Here is a 25,700-nt window from a genome sequence, read left to right on the forward strand (position 1 = left end):
ATCCATCCATCGTCCATCCGTCCCTCCATCCATCCATCCATCCATCGTCCATCCATCCATCGTCCATCATCCCTCCATCCATCCATCGTCCATCCATCCACCGTCCATCATCCCTCCATCATCATCCATCCATCGTCCATCATCCCTCCATCCATCATCCATCCATCGTCCATCATCCCTCCATCCATCATCCATCCATCGTCCATCATCCCTCCATCCATCATCCATCCATCGTCCATCATCCTTCCTCCCTCCTTCCATCATCCATCCATCGTCCATCATCCTTCCATCCATCGTCCATCATCCCTCCATCCATCGTCCATCCATCGTCCATCCGTCCCTCCATCCATCATCCCTCCATCCACCCCTCCATCCCTCCATGTTCCCCCTCTCCTCCTGTTGAGGGTGGTGGGGGTGGAGCCTATCCCAGCAGCCTTCCCCCTGGACAGGTCACCAGTCCATGGCAGGGCCAACACATAGAGACAGACAACCATTGGCTCTCCCAGCCACCCCTACGGTCAATTTAGAGTCTGGATTAACCTGGTCCCTCTTGATGTCTTTGGACTGTGGAGGAAGCTGGAGTACCAGAGAGAACCCAGCAGGAACAGGGAGAACATGGAGACTCACCCAGAAAGACCCCGTGCTGCAGCCGGGGCTCCACCCACAACCTTCTTGGTGGGGGCCACAGGGAGGACCACTGCTCCACCGGGCTGCCATGTTGGAAACAAAACAATAATTCCTTTACTTTCAGGGACGGAGGCGACCTGATGTCACCGGTGACGAGGCATAGCTGATTATTTATTTGAGTTCACTTTACAAACTTGAAGGGATCAAACCTCATTGAAGCGATGGAGAGACTGCAAAAGTTCCAAGTCTAATGAAGTTTATTCAAGTTCCTCATCATGGCTCTTCAAGAAACTCCCAAAGCAAACCTGAACTTGTTCCACTGACAGATCATTTTCGCGACTACAAATAAGCCACGGTGTTCTTGGGGGTTTTGTTCAGTAAAATGTTCCTCATCATGAATTCAGCTCATCATCACTCATTGCTCTGTGACCCGGTTTCATAAACTGCAGTATTTATTTCTTGTTGAACCTCAAATCACGAGCACAGCCTTGCTCCTGTTCATGTGAGGGGTCCCCGGAGTTTATCAGTGTTGCTGACGTGAGTCATGAGGATAAACAGAACATTTACGTCACAGCGCCACCATGTGTTGATGTGAACGACAGCTCGCAACCTGCCGCTGCACGTCTGTACGTGAAACGCGTCCCTGATGTCGATGACAACAGTGTCACCATATTTGGTCATTAAAACAAAAGCAGTTGATGTTTGTCTCGAATGTCCTCTGACGTTCATCTGTCTCTCCGTCCACAGATTTCGTGCATGTGGAGAGAAGTGCTGTCGCAGTGTGGCTTCGCTGCCCAGAATCCAGAGATGCACCAAACGTGAGTACAGGCAAGACCGGCATCTGCTCTCTGATTGGTCGGTTTTACAGGACACGTCACTGCTGTGTCTCCAGGATGGAAGGTAAATTGCGGCTGGTTGCTGCTGCCTGTTGAAGTCCATTAATTCCAGAGATGGAACTTTAGGTTGATCAGAATCCCACATAATTAACAGAATCCTTAACGATCAGTTGACAATGACAGCGAGGGGGGGCTGGGGGGGGGTGATTGGGTGAACACAAAGTGTTTGGATTTTGCAAACCTGAATGTCAACACAATGAAGAGCATCCATTACATTCAGGCAGGATCCTGATTCTCTGGACCAGCTGGTACCTGGAGTCTGAAATCTGATGTTTGACCCCTGCAGACCCTCCCGCCGGCAGGGAACCTCAACATGATTCGTCCATCCAGGACGATTTCTGTCTCCTGCGAGTCGTGGCAGGAGAAACCAAAGCTTTTTTCAGCTAGCTTTAGCATCCGGCTCCCAAGGAGAAGTGTTCCGTCTAATTTCATCACAAACTGCAGCTCAGAGGTGGGAGTTGTACCCAGAGAACAGTGGGGTGCTTTTTATGTTGCGTTTTCCTTCAGAGAGAGAGAACCATGAGATCTCCACTACCGAGTGGACATGCAAGACGTCTCCCCCTGGAGGACATGGTGGTGTAGTGCGTTACCACAGTTCCTCCAAGGAGTTTTGCAAAGAGCTTCAGCAGCAACATCAGCTCTGATTGGCTACTTTCTCCTCCTTGTCTCCTCCCCTCCTTGTCACCTCCCTCCCTTCCTTTTGTCCTCATCCTCTCTCCTGTAGGCAGGTGTCTTCTTCATTGCCGTGACGACACCTTGTGCCAGTTGTCGAACCGCTGTGTTTGTCAAAGAGGTCTCCATGGTTACCGCTGCACGTTTTCCACAGCGGCGACGTCTCTCCCAGGATGGCGCCTGGCAGCCACTCAACCCTCCAGCGTCCCACATGGACCTTCAGTCCCCCAGCCTGTCCCACCTGCCATCACTGATGGGAAAGGGGAGTCAGGAGGCTCAAGGGTTCGACCCTCAAAGAGTCCACAGGTGGGACGACGAGCCGAGAGGGCAGAGGAGGTGAAGTCTACTGCCAAGGACGCCCAGGCTGAGTTTAGCTCCAGAGTGGACAGAGGGACAGAAGACACACAGACAGAGTCACACCTAGAGGTTACATTGAGGACCAATCATGAGGGACGGACGTCCCTAAACGAAGGTTTGAGGCTCCCACAGTGTGATTCTGAGTCAACGCCTCAAACGCTGGACTCTAATTCTGGGACTAAATTCAAGCCCAGACTTAAAACAAAGTCTGACACTGAGCTTATAGAGACGCAGCTCATGAGCTCGGGTCCAAGACTGAGGGGGGAGGACCAGGTGGACGTAACCAGAGAGACAAGGAGGGAGGAGGGACCAACAAAGCCCGAGAAGAAGAAGGAGGTGAAGATGGGAGGAGCCAGGAAGCAGTCGCTGAGGTAATATCACAATGGTGTGTGTGTGTTTGTGCGTGCGTGCGGCTGGTTCCAGGTTCAGGCAGCAGGTGGAGCTCCGTGCCTGATAATGCCCCAGCAGGAGTTGGAGTTGAACTTGATGCGCGCGCACACACACACACACACACACACACACACACACACACACACACACACACACACACACACACACACAGAGTTTTGATAAAACAAAGTAACTCCCCAATGATCCTCAGGTGATCAGATTTATTTCCCAGGCTTTTTTTATTTCAGTCAAAGTGTGATCCTCTCATGCTGTGTCCACATCAGGTCCTATGATCCGTGAAGGCTGAGGAAGTACTCGTGTGTGCGTGGTTGTCAGTATGTAACAATTCTAATAATTTATCCGTGGCTATGAAACCTTGTGGGGATCAACGTGAACACATGGGAATTTATGTAAATAACAGGATTTAACAGAAATAATAAATTTATTTTATTCAGCCATCATGTTTTTGTTGTTCATTTGAAACCATTAAAGTTCTATTTGCAACTGAAAAACGATGTATAATAGTACTGGCAATAGTACTACTACTACTACTACTACTGCTCATGTTCATATTGCTGTCTGCACATGACAGGATTCACATGGTTAGTATGAGCTCCTCCAAAACTTCCAGCTTTTTCCAGTGGAAAACTTCTAGCTCTGAATATCTGCAGGATTTTGCCACCCTGCCGGTAGAAAGCAACATTCTTGTGGCTGCAGGACTCATCCGAGTGGTTTCACGCTGATGCTCCTCAACAAGAACAGACTTTCCTCCAGCCCTGAGCAAGATGAGACAGCAAACACCTTAAATGAGGTGCCACATGTCTCACATGTGTCTCTTCATAAATGTCTGTCCATGACATTCTTTGAATGTGGAATTAGACCAGTATTTTTAACTTCCAGACATTCCTCCGGTTTTAATGACTTCACACCGGCTGATGGTTTGTTTCACGACTGATCTGAAGAACGGTGACCAGACCGGCAGTCACTAAGCAGCCTGAGATCGACAGACAGGAACCTGATGACTGTTGCTCCATCCAAGACTCGAGGGAGCCGAGTGTTCACTGTTCAGGCTCCTTGACTATGCGCCGACCTGCCTGACAAACGCCGGCGTTCTGCACCAGTATCTCCTTGAGGCCCTCTTAAACATTCTTTTATCATGTGCCTCTTGTATTTTCTCACTCCTGCCTGCATAAAGCAGTTTATAATGTTAGAAATTTATTTTGTGATGACTCCTTCCATTATCAGGAATTAACGGATGACATGGAAAACTAGTCAGATTCTGCTAGTGTCTAACCAATGAATAGTTGATACTAGTTTGGGAATGCTAGCAACTTGATAACCTCCAATACCTCTAGAGACACACCGGCAGCTGACACTCGCACCCATAGGGTTCAGCCTCCTTGCTACTGCATGGGAATGCTCGCAACTGGCCCAAGAATGCTGGAGACTAGCCTGAGAATGCTAGTGAATCGTCTGGGAAAGCTAGCGACGACCCAGGGAGCGTTAGCAGCTAGCTTGTGAGTGCGTTCGCCCTCAGCCACCTTTTGTTGTCTGACCAAGACCACGAGACGAAATCAGTTGAGACCACCGCTCCTCTGGTCTCTCACTTGTCTGAAGTTTGGTGTTATTTGTCCTCATGTTGAAGAGCCAAAGCAGCCTCCTTTATCTTCATATGTCACGAACAAAACAAAGGAGCAGCTGTAGCGTCAGAGGAATGAAGGCTGAAAGCAGCATCAGACTGCTGGGCGTCTGCGAGCTATCAGCTCCGGCCTGTTTATCAGCAAGCCTGTTCTCTGGGCTGCTGGAGGTCGGTGCTGCTTTTCATCGGACTATTTAAGGCCATTCGTGCTGTCATCATTCTCTCGAAGAAATGCGGAGTTCATTCCAGAGAGGAAAATAACCCCCTTACTCCCTCCGATGCTCACAGTTCTGCTCTGACCTCATGTAGCGGCACCTTTCGTCAGATTTACTGGGGTTTTTCTATCTTGTGTTGCTTAAAGATCTGGAAACATGTTTCTGACCAACCTTGGTACACTTGTACTGGCATTTCTGCTGTGTGTCCTACAGCCTGAGGGAGGCCCAGGCAGTGCTGCTGAGGAAGACTCTGGGAAGAAGAGGAGACAAAATGGCTGCCTTGCTGATGAAGCACATTGAGAAGGAGAAGAAAAGACTTGGTGCTGTGACCTCCTCTTCCTCGCCAGTACCAGCGACCTCTGTGGAAACCAGTGTGAAGACTCTATGCACTCAGACAGGCCAGTACACTGTCCATGTCACCACGCCGGCAGGTAAATGACATCACAACTCAACTCAAGCCTCCAGAGGTAGCTTAGAACCTTAGAGAGAATTTCTACATTAAAATGTTCTCTGCAAAAGTAGTTGGTTAATGAAAGAGTGCATCACCAACAAAACTAAACTCTCCTAACTCTCCAAAAAGGTTGACCATCATCACGTGCATGACAAGGATTCTTAAGAGCTGGCCAGAGCTAATGTTACTGGCGGCATCTTCAAGCTAGCAGGTGCAGTTGCAAATTGTGGCTACCAAGCTAAAGTCATAAGCTAGCTCAGGTCCAGGCTAGTTAGCTTAGCTCAATGGCTGGTAGTGGGTGGGAAGTGTTCGCATCAGCTAGCTCAGGTCCAGGTTAGTTAGTTTAGCCCAATGGCTGGTAGTAGGTGGTAGTGTTAGCATCAGCTAGCTCAGGTCCAGGATGCTGGTGTGTCCAGCAGGAACCCTCCTCCTCTTCATCATCAGTAGCAGCAGTCGCTCTTCTAGTCCTCAACAAACCTTTGGTTCTGTTGACCCAAGTTCCAATGGAGCTTTGGAGGTGCTGCGTCAAATCACTGCGCCCAGTCAGGAAAGTAGTTCCGGCTACGTGTCTGATTCTACCACTACAACGTCTCCTCATGTTAAACTGGTATTTAATAGTACAACTCTCCTTACATTAATGCAGACAGACAGAGCTCTGCCAACACTTCCCACCCACTAGCGTTCACTGTGCTAAGCTAACTAGCATGGGCCTTGGCTCCCTAATGTAGCAGCAAAGAGAGGAGGGTCTTCTGTCTGGCTCTGATAGTTGGCACGACCTTTAATGGGCTGAACATCCACGTGACATGAACGGGTATTATTTTACTTTTGCGTATGGCTGTTCATTACTATATGGGTCCTACTGAGCGCCCGGGGCCGCTGTGTTTGAAAATAAAGATAAGCAAACAGACATTATAATCAAGCTGTATCATGTTTGAACATGTGAACACGAGTTTCCAGTCCCAACTCTTGGGCGGTCATTCTGTGTGATAACCAGCGTGATATGGCCGGGTTGATAGACGGACTGAACTCATGCATTTGCCACATCTGTCAGCCATACATTTGTGGGACATTCCCTCAGTGTCCCAAAACAAGCTGGTGGTGATTTCATGGCGCTGGAATGCCTGGTTGTGATGTGTGCGAGCGTCTGATAAGGTGAACGCGGTCTCTGGTCCGGCCCTGATCTCTGCGATGTGATTAGACCTGGAAACAGTTCCTGCCATTGTGTTCCGCCTCGGTGTGAATCTGATGGAGGTTTGATGGCTCAGTGACGAGTCGATGGAAGGGTTTCCACCATGATGAGACTCGGTGTGCAACTGCGTCTCGCTGCATTTCTCGTTGTCAGATGTCAGCTTGAGGCCGTCAGATTTTGCCGTTAATCTGTGATGACTCATGGAGCTGCAATGGGCTGACATCATCTCCATCACTCTGAAGCTGGAAAGTACAGCAGGGACGTCGCAGTAATTTGGTTCCTACACTTGAGTGGTACTTCATTCATGTTAGAGTTGTGAGCTCCTCTCTGAACACCCAGAATATTCAGTCCTCTCAGTCCGTCAACATGGAGTCTGACAGAAGAACTTCTAGGTTCCTCCAGACTTTAATCTGAAAAAGCAGCAGAATATTGAACTCAGATTCTGCCCATATTTACTTGCATGTTGACCAGCTAACGTTGTAAACGTGATCAAAGCCTCAGCTGCACTGTATTTCCTGCAGTACAAACTGAGCCATTCTAGAGAGGTTCTTTATAGATGGCTGGAGAACCAAACTGTCTAACAACCGGAAGTGGGGGGGGGGGGTCCTGGGTCCTGGGTCCTGGGTCCTGGGTCCAGGGTCCTGGGTCCTGAAACCTGTGAAAAATGCAGCAGTGCACCACTACATTGGTGATTACTAGCTGCAGTGGCGGGACATCGGGGACGGGCCGGTGCACTCGCGGCCTCCCTCTGCTTCTGTCAGGCAAATTCAGATTTGTTTTTTTCTGTCAGTTAAAAAGTGATGAAATCACTGTTGAACTGGTTTGAGTGAAATCTGAGTTTGATTGATGTGTGGTTTGGACCGGACCTGCGAAAATCAGATTTCAGACGGTGTGCTGCCGTCCAGACTGACTCAAATAATTCTGGATTCAATCTGGATTTGCTAAAACCTGGTTGGGGCTGCAGTCGGAGCAAGGCCTCATGCACCTGTTGCTCAGTGACACGAAGGAGTTTTGCTGAGTCGCTGAGGTGGACGTTTGAATCGATGCGTAAATTGAAAAAAATCTATTTTCTAAATGTTGGTTTATAATGTGGCAGGGAGTGCTCACCTGTGAGGCCAGAACACAACTTCTACTTCTACAGGTGGGTGGAGTTAATGAAAAGGAAGTGATGTCACAGGGTTCTCTAACTTTGAACAGAACTCAGAGTGAGATTGTGGTGGCGGTGGTGGGGGTTTGGGTGTGGACGGTAGTCTTACCTGATAAATGGCATGTAAATTCTTACAAACATTGTTTTTTATTCTTAATGAAGGTCTGTGTGTGTGTGTGTGTGTGTGTGTGTGTGTGTGTGTGTGTGTGTGTGTGTGTGTGTGTGTGTGTGTGTGATTCCTCGGAAATGTCCTAGGCCACAGTTTCACAATGTAGGGATGAGGATATTATTAATAGGCGCAAATTTCCGAACAAAACAAGCGTCAGAAAAGCTGCTGAATTAGCTGGCAGTCATTCAGCGGTTAACTAACCTACCAGCTGCCTGGACACTGATGTTCCCCAGCAACAGAAGTCAATGATGAGATGACTTCCTGTATCATAGGATACGGTCGTCTCCCAGGGGGATGTGGCCTGAGAGCCTTAGACAGCGACAGTCATCCTCTTCTTTCGTTTCAAGACCAAGTCGTTGGCTTGTAATTAGATGAACTGTAGCGGAATATCTAAATCTTGCCCAGATACATCCATCCCTCCACCCATCCATCCATCCCTCCACCCATCCATCCATCCATCCCTCCCTCCCTCCATGTTCCCCCTCTCCTCCTGTTGAGGGTGGTGGGGGTGGAGCCTATCCCAGCAGCCTTCCCCCTGGACAGGTCACCAGTCCATGGCAGGGCCAACACATAGAGACAGACAACCATTGGCTCTCCCAGCCACGCCTACGGTCAATTTAGAGTCTGGATTAACCTGGTCCCTCTTGATGTCTTTGGACTGTGGAGGAAGCTGGAGTACCAGAGAGAACCCAGCAGGAACAGGGAGAACATGGAGACTCACACAGAAAGACCCCGTGCTGCAGCTGGGGCTCCACCCACAACCTTCTTGCTGATGAGGACCACTGCTCCACCGGGCTGCCCTGCCCAGATCCAGCAATGCTATTTTCTGATTGGCTGTTCGGGAGCTATATTTTATTTGATTGGCTGGTGCGTGGTAGGGAGGGCCTTCTGAATGCTAGGGGAGAGATTTTCTACCTGTTGGAAATTTCTCTGCGTGAGAAATACAAGGTGTGGCGTTGGAGCGTGTGAACGGACTGAAATGCGAGTGTCTCACGCTCAATGCATGAGACTCGGATGTCGTGTCTTCATCTCAGATGCGGACAGAAAGGCCTCAAACAACTTCATTGGCCAAGACTGTGTTTTCCTGTCCGACCGTGGTACCATGGCGACGCTGTCACAGCGAGGGCCTGACATCCCTATTTGCAGCTTTAATCTCATGTTTTCATGCATTCAAACTTCAGCAGCACCGACTTCAGGCTGGGACGTGACCGACCTCTCTCCTGGGTTGGAAAGTGTGTGTTTTTAATGCCACTAGAGCAACGGGTGAAGGAAAGCGTGTTCGAGGCAGGCGAGGTGTGTCGTGGCGATGGCGTAATAATGTTCCACTGTTTATAGACTTTATGCTTCACACTGACTCACTCTGTAAGTGTGTCGCTGGCTGCTGTGTGTCAGGACATGAGCTCATAGACAAACAGCAGCCGGCACAAACAGCCATTATACCAAGAAGAAACACTGCCTCCTGCACCCCAGGCCCCCCAGGAGGGTTCCCCTGGACCTGAGGCTGCTCAGGAAGGCCCCCCTCTACCCCAGGCCCCCAGGAGGGTTCCCCTGGACCTGAGGCTGCTCAGGAGGGCCCCCCTCTACCCCAGGCCCCCCAGGAGGGTTCCCCTGGACCTGAGGCTGCTCAGGAGGGCCCCCCTCTACCCCAGGCCCCCAAAGAGGGCCCCCTGTACCTGAAACCGCACAGGAGGGTCCCCCTGCACCTGTGGCCCCCAGGAGGGTCCCCCTGCACCTGAGCAGAGGCCTGCGGGATCATGAGGAGCAGGATTTCACCTCCGTAGCTGAGAAAAGGTGAAACAACAAAGAGAACCCTGAATAATTGTCTCTGACACTCACGTTCAGACAGATGTGGTCACAAGAAGTCTTCTTATATGTTTCATGTTCATGCGACATGCGCAGTTGAGTGGGCGTGGTCTAATACTTGTCCCGTCCTCTGGGGACCTGTTACCACCTGAGAGCAGGAGCGAGGACGTCACATGCACTGACTTCAAGGGCCAATCCCCCCTGCACCTCCCAGACTTGACTGACACCAGTTTGTAAGCTGAGGGCCTCAAACAGAACTTTTGAAATCAAGTGCTAACTGCATGAAAACACTGTTGCCTGGCAATGACAACATGGACGCCAAAACATGGCTTTTTCTCCTCCTGGCTTTCTTTATCTGAGGCAGCTGGAAGGGTAGTGTTACAGCTGCCTGGCCGAGTGAGGCTGATGCTACGCCACTTGTCCAGTTTGCCGTCATGTAGCCAAGTTGGCGAAAGATCCAGTGGCTATCAGGGCCACAGAATCACAAATCCTGAGATGCTGGATCAGGGGCAGCAGCAACTTCCTAAAACCTCTTGTAAAAGAAGAAAAAAACCCTGATTCGGGGTTTGCAGCAGGTCGATTGCTGAGGATTCTTCAGAGGGTCACATGATGCCTGAAGTGTCTTGTTTCCTTTGTTTTGAGTGGCACTGCAACTGTTTTTTAATCAGTTGACAGATATTTTAAACTGTTTTAAAAATTATGAACAAAAGAATGATGTTCCACATGTCGGGAACCCCTCTGGTAACCACGGCGATTGGTATATCAGAGCACCGTGAACTGTGGGTAATTCCCACATGTGGGGGGGCATTAAAGGCTCGAGCTTTCTTGATGTCTCGCCTCGGGACATCAACATTTTTCAAGGCCGGACGAACTTCACAGGGACGCCACATCTGTCAGGGTGCAGGTCGGGTCAAAGGGTGGCGGCGGCAGGTCACGGTTCCAGTCTGGAGGGTTGGGGAGAGAAAAAGATCTGAGGGCATTCCTGAACAGCTGCAGTGTGTTGGGAGTTGCTCCTGTCAAATTCCTCCATTCCTCCTGGATTTATTGTCTGTCTCACCTCCCCCTCAGCCACTCAGATGCTGAGTTCAGTTCGGAGGAAAAGGTTTGTGGGCAGTTGGTTATCAACGGCTGACTGACCGTCCGCAGAAACCTACGACATTCCTGCTCCACCTTGTACAAGCACTGACAGCAGAGCGCCACCATGGGGATGAAAGATTTCCTTACAACCTCAGCAGCTTGTGTGTGTGTGTGTGTGTGTGTGTGTGTGTGTGTGTGTGTGTGTGTGTGTGAAGATAACAACTCAGATCAGTACACAACCTCTCTGAAGAATCCCTCTTTGCTGCACACTCATGTCAGAGAACATGCGTGACTCATGTTGGCATGAACACGTTGGTTCCACTGAAAGCCTGCTAGCATTGCTTGATAATGTGGTTGGGGTGGATTGACGCATCAGTCAGCCACAACCAGACTGGACTTCTTTGCAAGTTCCGTTGGGCGTCTGTGGTGTTGAACCTAGAAGTTGAACATCTGTCGGACTACAAACGTACCTCATCCCTGACACGCCAACTCCAGTTGGACTACAAAAACACCTCATTCCTGTGATGCTCTGTGTGAAGCTCCCTGATAAAATTGGCGCTATGAAAACAAACTGAATGTAAGTGGAGTCACTCGAGGTGCTGTGAGAACTGGTGTTAGCCCTGCTGGCTAAGTGCTAACTAAAACAATCCAGGGAATCCATCTGCGATGCGAGCCGAGTTCCATTCATGCATCAGTGAAACGGACTATATCCATCTGGTCGTTGGCTTCTCGGCTCAGTGTGAAGAACTGATGTGACCGGATGAAGCTCGGCGGACGCCACAGAGCCAACGGTGTTGCCTCATGAGTTTAAATCAACACATGGCAAAGCTGTGACTCAGAGGTTACAGCCTTTTACTGCCAGTTAAGTCTAATTGTCTTATCTCTCTCACACACACTCTTCACACACCGTACGCACTACAGTGGGTTTTCCATCCGTAGGTTTGGGGGCTATTTTTCCTGGAACACCCCCAGTTTGAATTAGGACCTGCCACGCCCATCCGCTCCAGGAGGTTCTCCTAACTCTGCACATGGAGCCACTTTCAGCTGGAAGATGTTTAGTAAGTGCAGCCCCTGAAACTCAAGCCAGGGTTGCATCACCGCTCTGACATCCTGTAATGTCCTGGAGTGAAACGGCGTGGGGAGAAATTTCTGTTGTTTACTGTTACAGTTGTACCAACTGAGAAGTGACAGAAACACGCACGAAAAAAAGAGGAGAAAGTTACAAGCGGGTGAAGTGGAGAGATTGTCTCAGTGTGGACTGATGGAGCAGATCCCTGCTAAACATTTAGCTTGGAGCTGAGCCCGGTCCAGCTCACTGCTTTCAATTATCTCCCTCTGCTTTATAGCAACGCTCGCTCACTTTCTGCTCAAACGTTCGCCTGCTCTCACTCAGGAGTGTTTGGGGGAAAACACAGCTGAGGGGGGGACGTTTTCTTCTTCCTTCCTCTTTTCCTTTTGTCCTGCAACAGTTTTTTCACTCTGCTGCAGAGTGAGACAGAGGGAGGTAGAGTTTGGACGATGCAAACACTCAGAAACATCGTCTGAGTGCCTGGAACGCTCACCATGCTGCAGCCCAGACTCTTGTGCTTTCTGTCCTCTTTCATCCTCGTCTCTCCTCTGCCAGCTGATGGACAGACAGCCACCGGGGGAGGAGTGGAGAGGATCCAGGTGATGTTCACCCCGACCATCTGCAAGGTGCGCTGCAGCCAGGGCCGATGCGTCAACTCCTGCGAGCAAGGCAACGTGACCACGCTGTACAGCAGCAGCAGCAGCGAGGTGGCGGCGGCAGTAGGAAGGAGGGACGGACCGGGCTTCAGAGTCTGTGAGTTCAGCCTTTAACTGTCAAACTCCACAGGTACTCTGCTGAAGAAGCTCCATTTTACTGCAATACATTTAGCTTTTATAGACCATCTTATCTCTTCAGTTTATAGAATACGATGCGTTTTACGTGTGAACCCTCGACAGGTTTGAAAGGTTCACCACCATTTATCAGAGCCAGAAACTGAAAATACAGAGCGTTGGCAGATGTGGACTCTGCAGTGGCACTTTGATAAATCGTACGATGTCCACGTAACCAGATGTAGAACAACGCAAGAGGGCTCGCGTCCCTGCCAGAACCCCCTGCACATGCATGAGGATTCAAGATTCAAACAACTGCCCTCATCCTAGAGGAGCAGCTCAGTTTCACAGCTTTCAACAGGTCAGTAAAGGTGTGAGCAGCCAGAGCGGCGAAGACGCGGGCTGCCACGTATGACCTCACCTGCGGGAACACCATTAAAAGCTAACAGATAAACGCCGAGCTCATCACTGACGCTCCAATGTCCCTGACGTGTTTGTTCCCTCAGGCTCACTCATGTCACCACTGGGTGGCGCTGTGACTTAAATTCAGCTTACAAATGTTTGTAATGACATCATTTAAGTGGAGACATAATTTGCTGCCCTGCGAAGTGACATGAACTGCTGCCTCAGCGCCACCTGCTGTACACGTTTGCAGCTAATATTTATTTTCATTGTCAAATCATCTGCTAAGTTGTTGGAAATCCATTTTCATTCCATTCACTAATTTATTAATCGTTGCTGTCAAACGACATTTACAGTAATTGTGATTTTAGTGCAGTAGAATGCAGCTCTGTATGAGTGTATGTGTGTGTATATGTACATATATACATCTAGCTACATATCTGCATATGTGTACAAGTATACTTTATCCACACGTATGTTTCCATAAATATGTATACACACGTGTGGATACGTGTACATAAAAGCCAGTCACCAGACACCTGCTGGTATAATCAGGAGGCTCCTCACACAGCAGGGAGGGTTCCACCCCAAGTCCAGCATCCGGAGACTGGGCACTAAGAGGGGTGAGGGAGGCCCAGGACTGGTGAGCATCAGAGCCACTGGTCAGGACAAGAGTTCCAAGATCCAGGACTACATCAGGAAGATGGCTGCCTCAGGTTCCTGCTGAGTGAAAACCTCAGGCAGCAGGAACCTGAGGATGCAGAGGAGCAGGAGGAGGAGGAACCATCATGGGGGGACGAGCCCCTGCAGGGCAGGAACCACCTCCAGGTAGAAGGAGAGTCTGATATCAAGAATCCTACCAGGGGCTGGAGAAGGCTGGACTGGAGACACCATAGAGGCTCCACTCATGACAGCACAAGACCAGGACCAGGACCAGATTGGTAGAGGCTGGGGTCTAGACCACCAGACAGGACCCCAGGAGCAGGCTGGGCCAAGATGCCCCTGAGACAGTTCAGCTCAAAGCATCAGGAGGGAAGATGCAGGCAGGAAGAGCCTCCATGGAGCACCAGAACCACATGGCTACATAGTGGACAGGAACATCTGGACTGAGTCCGGGCTGGAGGTCCCAGGATCTGAATGGACCCTTCTAAGCTGGTGCTAACCACCCAGCTAAGATTCTGGGGGCCTTCGTTGGACGCCTTTGTTGGCTGTTGAGGTGAAACTCAACCAGAGAGGCAGGCGAGCAGACGCATGGCTTCCATTGCTCCTGAGCTCTCCTGCGCTTGTGCGCTGGATGTTTGACGCGTGAATGTGGAAACTCTCAGTGGGTGATGACATCATGAGGTCAAAAGTTCGTCATCTGTAAGTTCATCAGCTGGTGTCATGTCAAAGTGCTGCAACGGAGGAGTGTGACGGTGAAACGCGATGACTCACTCGTGTTTCGTCTGCCTGTTTTCACCTTCATCACGTCCCTGCTGCTGTCCCACATGAGACAGAGCACAACATCTGCCAAGGTTCTCCGCAGGTGACTGCAGGGGGTTCTCGTCTCCTGCAGGTCAAAAATTCTCAATATGATTTTAGGAGAACGTTTGAGTTGGTTGCTTTATGGTCACATGCACCATCACTGTTGGAATATAAAAAAATGTTCTGATGGTTGTTAAGAGAAAATGTTCCACGGTTAGAAATACTTTTGGAGAACGTCCCTGGTGGTGTAAAGAGTCCCTTTGACACCTTCCAACAGTTCTGTAAAGGGTATGGGAATGTTGGCTAGCAGACGTTTGAGGATCATTCTGAGAACGTTTAGGGGAATTAATGAAGAACGTTCTCATTAACACACAGACCTGTGGGAACGTTCACTCCTGCAAACTGCCTTCCTCCATGTGTCCTCTGTCTGGTTCACAGCAGAACCCTCCTCAGAACCCTCCTCAGAACCCTCCTCAGAGCTCAGTTGATGCGGTCCATCTGTCGGCCGACGTCCACGCAATGATTAAGTCACTGTGTTTACACCAACACACACACACACACACACACACACACACACACACACACACACACACACACACACACACTTCTGTACTTGTGAGGGCTCCTGGTGACATCATACATTCCCCAGCAGAGAACAAACCTTCAATACTGTCATGATTATAATGAAGGAAAACAGAAGCAGCTTCTAACAACATCAGAATTAAAGCGGCTTTACATAAAAGATGTTAAGAAATCACAATTTTACGATCAATACTACAGGAAATACATCGAAATACTACGAATAAGTGTGAGAAACTGGTTAAATACCACCACCTTTGGCCTTCTCCTCTGAACTGCCTGCATTTCTCAGGCTGTTTTGGTTCATTTTACCACAATAGAAAGTCGCACAGTCCTGACTAGGATCATGTCGGGGGGGGGGGGGGCACAGTTAGGATTCCAGACTTGGTGTTTCCAAGCGTCCCCCAGTGTTTTCAGGTCTCACTTTCACTGGCTTGGCGGTGATAAAAGCTCAGCCTCCCCTCGCCAGCCTCAGTCACCCTGCTAGCTGATGTGCTGCAGGTGTGTTCAGTCCAGGTGTGACACCGACCGACTCCAGCGTCTTCGTCCCTGCGACCTGCAGCCTGCTGAAGAGCTTCAGGTGTCTTTGAGTTGTGTGTTTTTCTGCGTGAGTGAGTGACAGTTCATCTTCCTCTTGACCGCTGGCTGCTAAACACGTTTCCCCTCAGGGGACAAAGGTGACCTTGACCTTGACCAGTTGGATCAGAATGACCCGGATCAATGCCAGATTGACCGAGATGACCATCAAGAGTCTAGACAGATGAGATACGTTGCGACATAATCACATGACCCATGGCTCCGCCCACAAAGATTTACAAGTCTCACACAATTGTTGAATTGACTCACTGAGGCGATCAGAGGTGGTTGTCGCTGTGCGTGGTTACCTCGCCTCTGACTTGTAAACAGTCTGAGTGTCCTTCACATGAGCGGCGTGCTGTGAGGCGATTAGAGGATCACTTCCCATCAGATAGCGCTGTAACAATACACCAACATCCTGTCGCAGCCACTCACACAGGAAATAGGAAGTGGGTGGCTGGTTCTGCTGGCGCCCGCTCGACTTTCACCTCCATGCCCTTCAGAGGCCGAGGCTTTGTTATGTATCACCTGACCTCACACATGACCTGGCAGCCTGCCCTCAGAATGCGTCTGTGTGGCAGCAGTTTGAGAGTAAACACAGGAGAGTGAGAACAGCTCCGATATAAAACTCCTCCAGACATGACCTCCAGAATCGAGCCCGCGCACACAACTGCTGACTCATCGGTTCCATACGTAAACTCTCTATCTACTGAGCTGCTGGCCGCGAGTAGAAATGAGACGTGACACAACTCAGACCTGCAAAATGTCAGGAATTGTCATTCTCATCTTCAAACTGACGGCGTGACAACGAGCTGGGGAGCGTCTCCTGCTGACTCCTGTCGGCGTCATTTGAGAACCTGGTGGACTAAACCGTTGTTGTCCTGTGTGTCCTGCAGACCTTTGTCCTCTGCTCTGTAAGAACGGAGGCGTCTGCCTGCAGAAAGATCGCTGTCTCTGCCCACCAACCTTCACCGGAAAGTTCTGCCAGATCCCCGTTGCTCCCGCTGCTGTCACCGCCGCTGCCGCTGCCTCGCCCTCCACCAGCAATGAGATTGTCAAACCTGCCGTCCTGTCTGCCATGGCAGCCAATCAGGAGCTGACCCAGTCAGAGTTCCTCCTGCCATTGAGAGACCAGACCCAGGGGGTGGGAAGGTCTGGAGGTGAGTCTGACCTCTGACCCCATACGTCCATACACTGATAAACGACAGTAAATTCTGGGTACTAGAAACTTCCACATCACCCTCACTTGTGTTTACTGGTGTCGTGAGGCTGTGACGTCTCTGGCCTTCAACATGGCTGCCGCCCTGGTTCATGGAAGGACGCACCAGACGAACGTTGTTGACATTGTCGCACACAGTGAGAACGCGTGCGGTGTGTGAAATATACGAGACTTTTCTAAGTGAACAGCTGTCCGTGGACTCTTGCAGTGCAGCGTTTCTCCCCTCCAAGGGAGCGACAACACAATGATGACGGGAGTCAGAAATCTCTGACAGCTCTTGAACGCAGCATTAGGCTGCATACTTGGGGAGAGAGCTGCCATTTGCCGACACCTTCATTTTTGGTCACCTGACTCTCTGTGTGTGCGTGTGCGTATGTGTGTGTGCGCACAGCCCCTCCCAGCCCCTCCGTGGTGAACGTTCGAGTCCAGCACCCCCCTGAGGCCAGCGTGAAGATCCACCAAGTGCTGAAGGTGAGAGCTCTGATTGGACAGATTCCCATCCAGAGTAGATGAGTTGCCATAGAGACTAATATTTACGAACACAACTTATTGTGCTTATTTTCATGTTCAGACCTCTTTTTATTTTGGCGTCGGGATCTTGACTGCTTTCATCCTCTTTACTGCTTCACTCCTTGGTTTGTCTTCTGTCTTTGTTGCTCTGAGCCCACTGGAGCCCCGGTCAGCTGTGGTTCAAACAGGTATCAGCAACCACGTTCCAAATTCTCGGTTCCGTTGTGGCTGTTTTCTGATCATAGTCTGAGCTAATAAGGAAGCTAGCATTAGCTTTAGGCTGAAGGTTCGTGACACCTCTAGAACAGCGGCAGCAGCTGCTGCACTCCTGTGACCACGAGATCGTATGAGCCCTCTACGAAATTTGACTCAACGGTTTGGTCAATGAATTTAACAGATGGTGACGCACAACGCTGCCTTTAATGCCCGAATGACAAATGGTGCATCCATGCTGGTCGATTGTTTCTTTATGTCTTCTGACCTCTGTGACGCCAGGATTTCTAACCTTTCTGATCCTTTCAGATCTCCTCTGCTGAAAAGCGACCAAACGACTCCTGCTTGTGTTTCATGTCTTCCAGGTGTCTCGATTCAGCCCCGTGTTGCAGTCCCTCTCCCCTGGCACACAGTCGGGGTCAGCGGGTGCGCCGGCCCCTGCGGTTAGAGGCATCCAGGCCCAGACAGTGAGGGGGGACGGCACCTACACCCAAAACTCTGGGTTCAAGTACTGCTTCAGAGAGGTGAAAGATGGGCAGGTGAGAGGAGCCGAGAAGTCTGTTGGAATTCACCTTGAAGGTTGAGATATGGGAGACGTGCTTGGCAACTTTCTGGGAAATGTGTGTATCTCGCGCCATGGTTAGACCCAGACCAGCAGAGAGAACTGACTCGCTCTTCTCCGGTGCATGATGGAGCTCCAGCAGGTAACTAGTTAGCCAGTTAGCTTATCTGCAATGAATGCTGGTGGCGGTGGTGTTTGACGGACCAGAACGTGACCCCTTGCTGAGCAGCTGATGTCACTGTTTCCTCCGAGCAACGCTGACCTTAAGCCGGAGGACCGTTTCTGTCTGCACGGAGACTGAAACTGAGACACAACTTAATAAATTCTGAACTTTGAGGAAGCCAGACATGTGGACATCCGGCAGCGAGCGTAGCCTCAACAAAAGCTGCGATTCATTAGCAGCTTGAAATACAGCCGCCAAGGTTTTTGTGACGGAGAAGTGCGAACGTATTGTTTGTCTCATAATGAGACAAAAAGTCTGAGTGTGAACCAGACGACTCTTTCAGGAGTTCCAGCGTCATAAACTTTCATCACTGATTTACTTTCCATCAGATTACACTCCCACCCCAGGAGAAACGCTAAAACAACCTGGTAAAATACGCTTGTTAATCACGCTTCCTGTCCACCAGCTGTCCTGAAACCAGTTTAATGTGTCCTCGGTTTTTCAGCATGTTGAACACTTCCTTCCAGATTCCCGAGTCCTCGGGGTGATCAAGCTCCTCACACCATGAATCACTTGAACTGGACGGCCTGTAGCGCCGCCGTCGGTGTGATGCGTCCATGTCAGAGCCACAACTCTCCAGGTCGGATGTTACGGTGGACAACCCACTTCTCTTTGGAGAATATGAATGAGATTTGACCTCCAGAAAGCTCACTTGAGTCTGAGTCACAAGCTGGAGGCGTTGTTACTCCAAGTTTTACCAGTTCAAACCTCCAGGGATGGAAACACAGGCTGGTAGTTCTTGTGAAGCGAACACGCTCCTCCAGCTCCTCCAGCTCCTCCAGCTACTCCGTCTCATCCGTCCATGACTTATTTGGTAGAAAAAAGCCACCATGGCGGAAGCCAAAATGCTAAACTCTGTCTGAGGTCACGCCTGAGTAGAGAGGAGAAGTTTGATCATCGTGAACTCTCGGGAGAGAAGGAGAACCTGCTTTAGTCGTTTCAAGTGCACCCATAATGTCGACCAGTGTGTCAGCGCTGAACACAACATGCAGCCGATGGTCAGAGCCTTGTGAGTGGGTTGGAGCTATTTGGTCATAAATTGTTGGACAAATCAAAGTCTTGACACAACGGCGTTAAAGGACATCCATGATTTTATTGCTAAGTGGAGTTTCGCTGCCTGGTCGTCTTCTAGTTAGTGAATATTCTCTCACGATCTCAACAACACCAGGCTGTGTGTTGCTGCCATTGTGTTGTTCATTAAAAGGCTGTTGTTGTGTGTGTGTGCAGTGCAGCTCTCCTCTGCCGGGTCTCAGGAGCAGAGACATGTGCTGCCGAGGCATCGGGAAGGCCTGGGGCATCACCGACTGTGTCCTCTGTCCCGCTAATACAGGTAAACACTCTCACATGGTTGGACATTCGCCCGGTGTGAGGTCGCGGCTCGGCGGAGGGACAAACGACATTTGCCAGCAAATACCGCTGTGATTGTGATGCCGAAGGATTTGACCAAAACCAACAGAAATCTCTCTGTTCTGTGGAAGTCAGATGTTGATGAGTGAAACGCTGTGGAAACTCCTCCAGGAGGCTCTTATATAACTGACAGTATCACACACACAGCGATGGTGCGGCCACGTTCCTGCAGCCGGCTGACTAACGGCAAAAGAATGCTGCTCGCTGGGACGCCACACACACGCTCAGAGGCTACTTCTATCTCTGTGAGGACGCACTGCATCCCACAACCCTCCATATTAACCTGAACCCAGCTCTAAAATAAACCCTAAACCTGAACCCAGCTCTAAAATAAACCCTAAACCTGAACCCAGCTCTAAAATAAACCCTAAACCTGAACCTGGAACAAACCTGACTGACCATTAACTCACTCTCTCCTTCAGTCCTGAACACTTTGACCAATCACCTCAAAGCAAAACTCTTGGCTGGAACTCTGAGCCTCATCCGTCTCGGCTGCAGGAGTGCGGTGGTTCTGTGGTGGTGAAGGTAACGAACACTGAGGGTAGCGAGGTAGCTCAGTAGGGGGCGATGGACTGACCCACGCCACTGGAACTGCTCAGGAAGCGCCAGGACGTCCGATGATGATCTGGAACCTTAAACCAACCCTTCGAAGGTGTGGGCCCCCACCACAGAGGTTGAAAACTCCCCATGACGGCTGCTGCAACTGTTACAGCTCATCTGGTCAAAACCTAAAAAGACATAAAAAAACAATACATTGATTTATTTGTTTAACCGCCGTGGCTCCAACTGGCGAGTTGTGGGAGTCTCCGTCATCAGCAGTGTAGTAAATGAAGGGTGGGCCAGAACCCAAAGGAAACACGGCACCATGCGGGGGAGACTGCTCGCCTCGGCTGCTCTTCATCCGCTTGACTGCAGACACACACACACACACACACACACACACACCTGCACGGAAACACAGGGAGTTGTGTTACCTCGTCCTCAACGCCGGTTCAGTCCTACTACTGAAGTAACGCTCTACTTCCTCGCCGCCGCTGCTGACCCCTCGCGTCACCAGCATCTGCGTCCTGCTGCTGATTGTCCTTTTCTGAGAACGAGGCTCCTACTCTGGTGACCCAGGACAGCCTGAAGCTGAGACCCGGTTCTTTCCCCAACAGAGGGACCCATCACAAGTGATTCCTTCAGACTTTTGGAAAGTTGAAAATCTGACAATACGTTTATAGCCTCTGGCGAGAACACGAGCCTCTCCGAGCCGCCACCAGCGGGACCTGGAGTTCAGGGGGTTCAACACAGTTTCACTCTTTTATTTGTTTGTAGTTTGTTGTGCCTCACAATCTGTGTGTGCGTGCGTGTGTGTGCATGTGTGTGCGTGTGTGTGTGCGTGTGCGTGTGTTTTCTTTGTATCTGTTTGCTGTCTGATCAGATTTTTTTTTCTACAATAATCCATCATTTCTCTCTGCCAGGTCAAGGCAACAGTAGCTGTCCTGCTGGTTTTGAGCGATCCAATGGAACACAGTGTGTCGGTGAGTACAACACACACACGCACGCACACGCACACACACACACGCGCACACACGCACACACACGGGCACACACACACGCACAAACACACACGCGCACACACACACGCACAAACACACGCGCACACACGCACACACACGGGCACACACACACGCACAAACACACACGCGCACACACACACGCACAAACACACACGCGCACACACACACGCACATACACGCACACACATGCGCGCACACGCACGCACGCGCGCACACACACACACGCGCACAAACACGCACAAACACGCACACACACGCACACACACGTGCACACACACACGCACAAACACACACGCGCACACACACGCGCGCACACACACACACGCGCGCGCACACGCACACACAGCACATGAGAGTTTTATATTCACAGTCAAGTCAGAGGTGATTACCGCTGGTCTCAGTTCATCATCACCGTCTGCTTAAGTTGGTCGTGTCTTCACGGGCAGCAGCCTGATGTTTTTATCTGCTCGTCTCTTCTTCTTTGGTGTCACATGGTGTTGAAGCAATGAGGTAAATGAGATTTGGGGACTTTTCCAAACGTTTTTACAACTACCAGAACAGGAACAGTTCTCAAGTTGAGTGTGTGAGTGGTGAAATGTGGTTTTTACTTTGTACCAAAGCTAAACTTCATGCTTCCCCAACAGTCGGCCATGTTTCCTAACCCTGTGTGGACGTACGTGGCTCTCAGAGACCGGCGTGTTCACCTGCGTTCACCTGAGCTGGCGTCATTGCTGCTAATATCACAGCGCCAAAGTCACGACATCACTTTCTTTTGTTTTGTTTTTAATTTCTTAGCATAGACGCCTTTATTTAACAGTGAACAGACAGGAAACAGGGGGAGGGGGCGGTGACACGCTGCAAAGGACCTCTGGCTAGGATTCGGAGCGGCGTTTCTGACGTGCTGTAACCACTCGACTACCTGAGCGAGTCATGACATCACTTCCTGACTAGCCTGTGGTCAAAGTGCAGCATCATCCTCTATCCCGATGTTTTAAACTCACCACGGAGGCATCACAGCCGTCCAGCGGTGGTTCATCTGTTTCTAGATGACGTCATCCCAGTCGTCTAGGAAACCGCCGCTCTGACACATTCGTCAGAGTTGTGAAACCAAAATCTCTGTCATGGAGGTTTTTTTGAGTGTGTGTCTGAGTGGATTCACATCTGTGAATCAGAGTGTGTGTGTTCGTACATGTAAACACACCTGTGTGTGTGTGTGTGTGTGTGTTCGTACATGCAAACAAAACCTGTTCGTGGGTCCACATGCAAACGTATGCATGCGGGTATGTTAACACACCTGTGTGTGTGTGTGTGTGTGTGTGTGTGTGTGGACATGCTAACGTGTGTGTGTATGTAGATGTGAATGAGTGCCTCCAGCCGGGGCTTTGTGAGAACGGGATCTGTGTGAACACCGGGGGGAGCTATAGCTGTGTGTGCAGGCAGGGGTTCATCCTGGACGCCACACACGGACTCTGCATCTGTAAGTAACACACACACACACACACACACACACACACACACACACACACACACACACACACACACTGCTGCCTGCTTGAGAATGACACGAGGAATAAAACAGAGTCCAGGTCAGACCTTCCTGAATCCATCTGAGCTGGTCGTGATGTCATCATCAGCTGGTGTGACTTAACCTTTGGCTCCGTCGTCTTTCAAGCTTGTCAGAATCAGCACGGCGGCGGCCCTTGATTCAGCTTCATGAAACGCTCTGTTCTAAGGTCCCTGTTCCTGCGGAGGTCAAAGGGCATCCTTGTGGGAGCCTCAGTAGACGAGGACGTCAGAGCCAAGCTCAAAGATGTCTTTGTCCAGCTCAGCTGGGCTCTGGTTCCATGTCCCTACCGGGAGGTCTAGGTCTCAGATGGTTTTTGTGAAGTCTGACTGGTTTTCTGCTTATTCCGACCGGCATTAGATGAAGATGAGGAGGAGGGGGAGGAGGAGGAGGAGGGCTGCAGGATGCTGGTCCGCCTGGAGACTGATGACAACCCACTAATCAAAGCTTGGTGCTGGTTTGTTGAGCCTGACTGTGTCTCGTCTCTCTGTTGCTTCCCATCAAACTCGTGTGTCGGGGGTTCAGCTTCAAATTGTGAGAAGTTTTGTACCGAAGCCTCTGTAGTTTAACGTAGTTGGAGAGTGACGGTAAAAACCAAGTCACTGTGACACGAAGCCGACACAGAGAATCCATATTCACCCTGTGTGAACCCCAGATTGGTCTCTGGTCCCTGGATCCTGGCGCCGCTACCAGGTGTGTTCGTGACAGAACAGCTGGAGGACGACGGCGCCCGCGGCTGATCAACCACTGGGTTCATGAACAGTGGCAGACGTGCTGGACATCATGAGGTCCTTTTCTAGTGTTTGCCAATTATTTAGTCCTTTTAGTGATTCATACTTTTAGAGATGTTTCTTTATTTCGCTAAGTATTGAGTTTTTTGTGAGGTTTGTTTTTATAAATCTTCTGATTTTCATAATTTAGGTTGCATTTTTGGCTTTGTTCCTAAGATAATAGCCGTTGTTTGCTTTTGTTCAAATTCATCTGATTTGTTTCAAAGACTTCAAAACTGAATGAGCAAAAAACCTTTGAAATTCAGAAGATAGAAACTTGGCAACAAAATAGTCTTAAAAACAACAACGACTGGTGTACTGATATAAAAATGAAAATTCTTGTGCTTTTACTTTTATTAGTACTTGATTTCATTTTATGTTTTTGTATCATTTTTGAAATTATTGAACTTCTGGAGGAAAAATACAAAGACATTTTTATGAAAAAAAATTATAGTTTGATAATCAGAAAAAAAACATGAAATTGGAGAAACTTGCAAAAGAACTGAGGAGAAAATATTGTTTGGAAGTTCTGTATTCCAAAGTCAGAGCAGAGTCTCGCCAGTGTCACGTTCCTGGTATTTAAACGCATTTAAGTAGAAGTGAAATAGAAGAACTGCCCCTGGTGCTGAGGCCCGGGGAGTCCCGGCCCCGGCCCTGGAGGCCCCTGTCCCACAGGTACTAACTGCTGCTGCCATCTTTGCTCCTGTTGTTGGAACGTCCATGATTTAACGCCATGTGGGCCTCGACTCGCTGCCTGGACTCCTTGTCTGGTTGTGTTTCTTGCTTCACGTCCGTCTCAGTGTTGGAATGCGCAGGAGAACAGCACGTACTGATCCTGCATGCAGAGTTTGTCCCCTGTGTTTGGACTCGTGGCATCTTTGTAACCTGTCCCTGTCCTCCTGTGTGTCCCTGCAGCCCAGACGGTGATATCAGATGAGAAGGGACAGTGTTACCGGGTCCTGGGTTCGGGTCAGGGTCCGTCCTCCTGCTCCCTTCCCATCCTCAAGAACATCACCAAGCAGATCTGCTGCTGCAGCCGCGTGGGGAAGGCCTGGGGCCCCCACTGCCAGAGGTGCCCTTACTTTGGCTCAGGTGGGTCCCCCATCATCAGTTGCTAGGTGACGCAGGTGTGAACCACCAATCACGTGCTAGTTGGTCACATACATCACCGACTTGCCACATTAGCGTTTTGTCACTAACTAGGCTAATTAGCCACATTAGCTGGTGGCTGCAGAAACAAAGAATAGAAGAGGAAGTCTTGAATCATCAGTCTGTTTGATGGGGGGGGCAAAGGAAGTCCATTAATACAGAAATGCTCTGGATCAGAATGTCCTGGAAGAAAGTCACTGACTGGACGTTCTCTCCTGCTCGCCCTCCTACAGTGGCCTTTAAGGAGATCTGTCCCGCGGGTCCCGGGTACCACTATTCCGCTTCGGCCCTGCAGTTCAACCAGAGAGCAGCAGAGCAGCTGGGCAGCCGAGGAGCTCAGCTGGTAACCCCCGGCAACCAGGAGAACCAGGGTACCTGTTCCAACGCATGCAAACGAATTTAGCTGGCTGGTTAATACGGGTTGACTTAATGATTAATCGGATCTAAACACAGATACACGCTCGCCTGCTGTCAGGACACAAACACTCAAACACTCCTCCAACTTCTCCACCCAGGTCCTGGTTCCGGGTCCAGTAGTGGTGGAGCCACCAGGTCCCAGCAGAGCTCCTCCTCCTCTGGAGTGATAGCTGGTGGAGCCATTAGCTCACAGAGTTCTGCTTCAGCTGGTACCAGCAGCTCCCTCAGCAGAACCAGTCCACCTCCACCCCGCCCCGCTGCCAGGTCCACATTTTTCAGGCCCCTGCAGCCTGGCAACACCGCCACCACGGCCACCCGGGACAGACCCCCAACTCCAGGCCGAGCTGCAGTCCAGCAGAACCGGACCACGTCATTTGCAACAGAACCCAGGCCGCTGCCACCGTCCAGCACGGGTCAAGGTACCAGAAGGTTTACAGACGGGCATCACTTCAGAGTGGAGGCATCTTCCATAAACGCTGTATCTGTTTCTGTAGCTAGCCGCCGCTAGCCAGCCGCCCAAAAGATAGAAAATATTTTGGCCACAAAAAAGTACAATATTTATTTCCCAATAACGTTTCAAAAACAAGATGCAACTAAAAAACTTAAGATTTG

General features: G+C 50.2%; 1 protein-coding gene across 1 annotated transcript in view; it reads left to right on the forward strand.

Annotated features, from left to right (window-relative positions):
- The window catches only part of ltbp4 (latent transforming growth factor beta binding protein 4), a 51,819-nt gene that overhangs the window by 6,431 nt on the left and 19,688 nt on the right, over window positions 1–25,700 (forward strand). Inside the window, exons 2-14 of the mRNA XM_086216968.1 lie at window positions 1,375–1,445; window positions 2,248–2,923; window positions 5,010–5,227; window positions 12,257–12,454; window positions 16,389–16,652; window positions 17,103–17,182; window positions 17,800–17,973; window positions 19,447–19,549; window positions 21,090–21,149; window positions 22,543–22,665; window positions 24,438–24,614; window positions 24,905–25,042; window positions 25,187–25,507. Coding sequence (XP_086073094.1) covers window positions 1,375–1,445; window positions 2,248–2,923; window positions 5,010–5,227; window positions 12,257–12,454; window positions 16,389–16,652; window positions 17,103–17,182; window positions 17,800–17,973; window positions 19,447–19,549; window positions 21,090–21,149; window positions 22,543–22,665; window positions 24,438–24,614; window positions 24,905–25,042; window positions 25,187–25,507 — 2,603 coding nt within the window. The remainder of the gene's footprint in view (window positions 1–1,374; window positions 1,446–2,247; window positions 2,924–5,009; window positions 5,228–12,256; window positions 12,455–16,388; window positions 16,653–17,102; window positions 17,183–17,799; window positions 17,974–19,446; window positions 19,550–21,089; window positions 21,150–22,542; window positions 22,666–24,437; window positions 24,615–24,904; window positions 25,043–25,186; window positions 25,508–25,700) is intronic.

The sequence above is a fragment of the Aulostomus chinensis genome, chromosome 10 (genome assembly GCF_037954235.1).
Source record: "Aulostomus chinensis isolate RoL2024-O1b breed Wild chromosome 10, RoL_Achi_v1.0, whole genome shotgun sequence".
Taxonomy (NCBI): domain Eukaryota; kingdom Metazoa; phylum Chordata; class Actinopteri; order Syngnathiformes; family Aulostomidae; genus Aulostomus; species Aulostomus chinensis.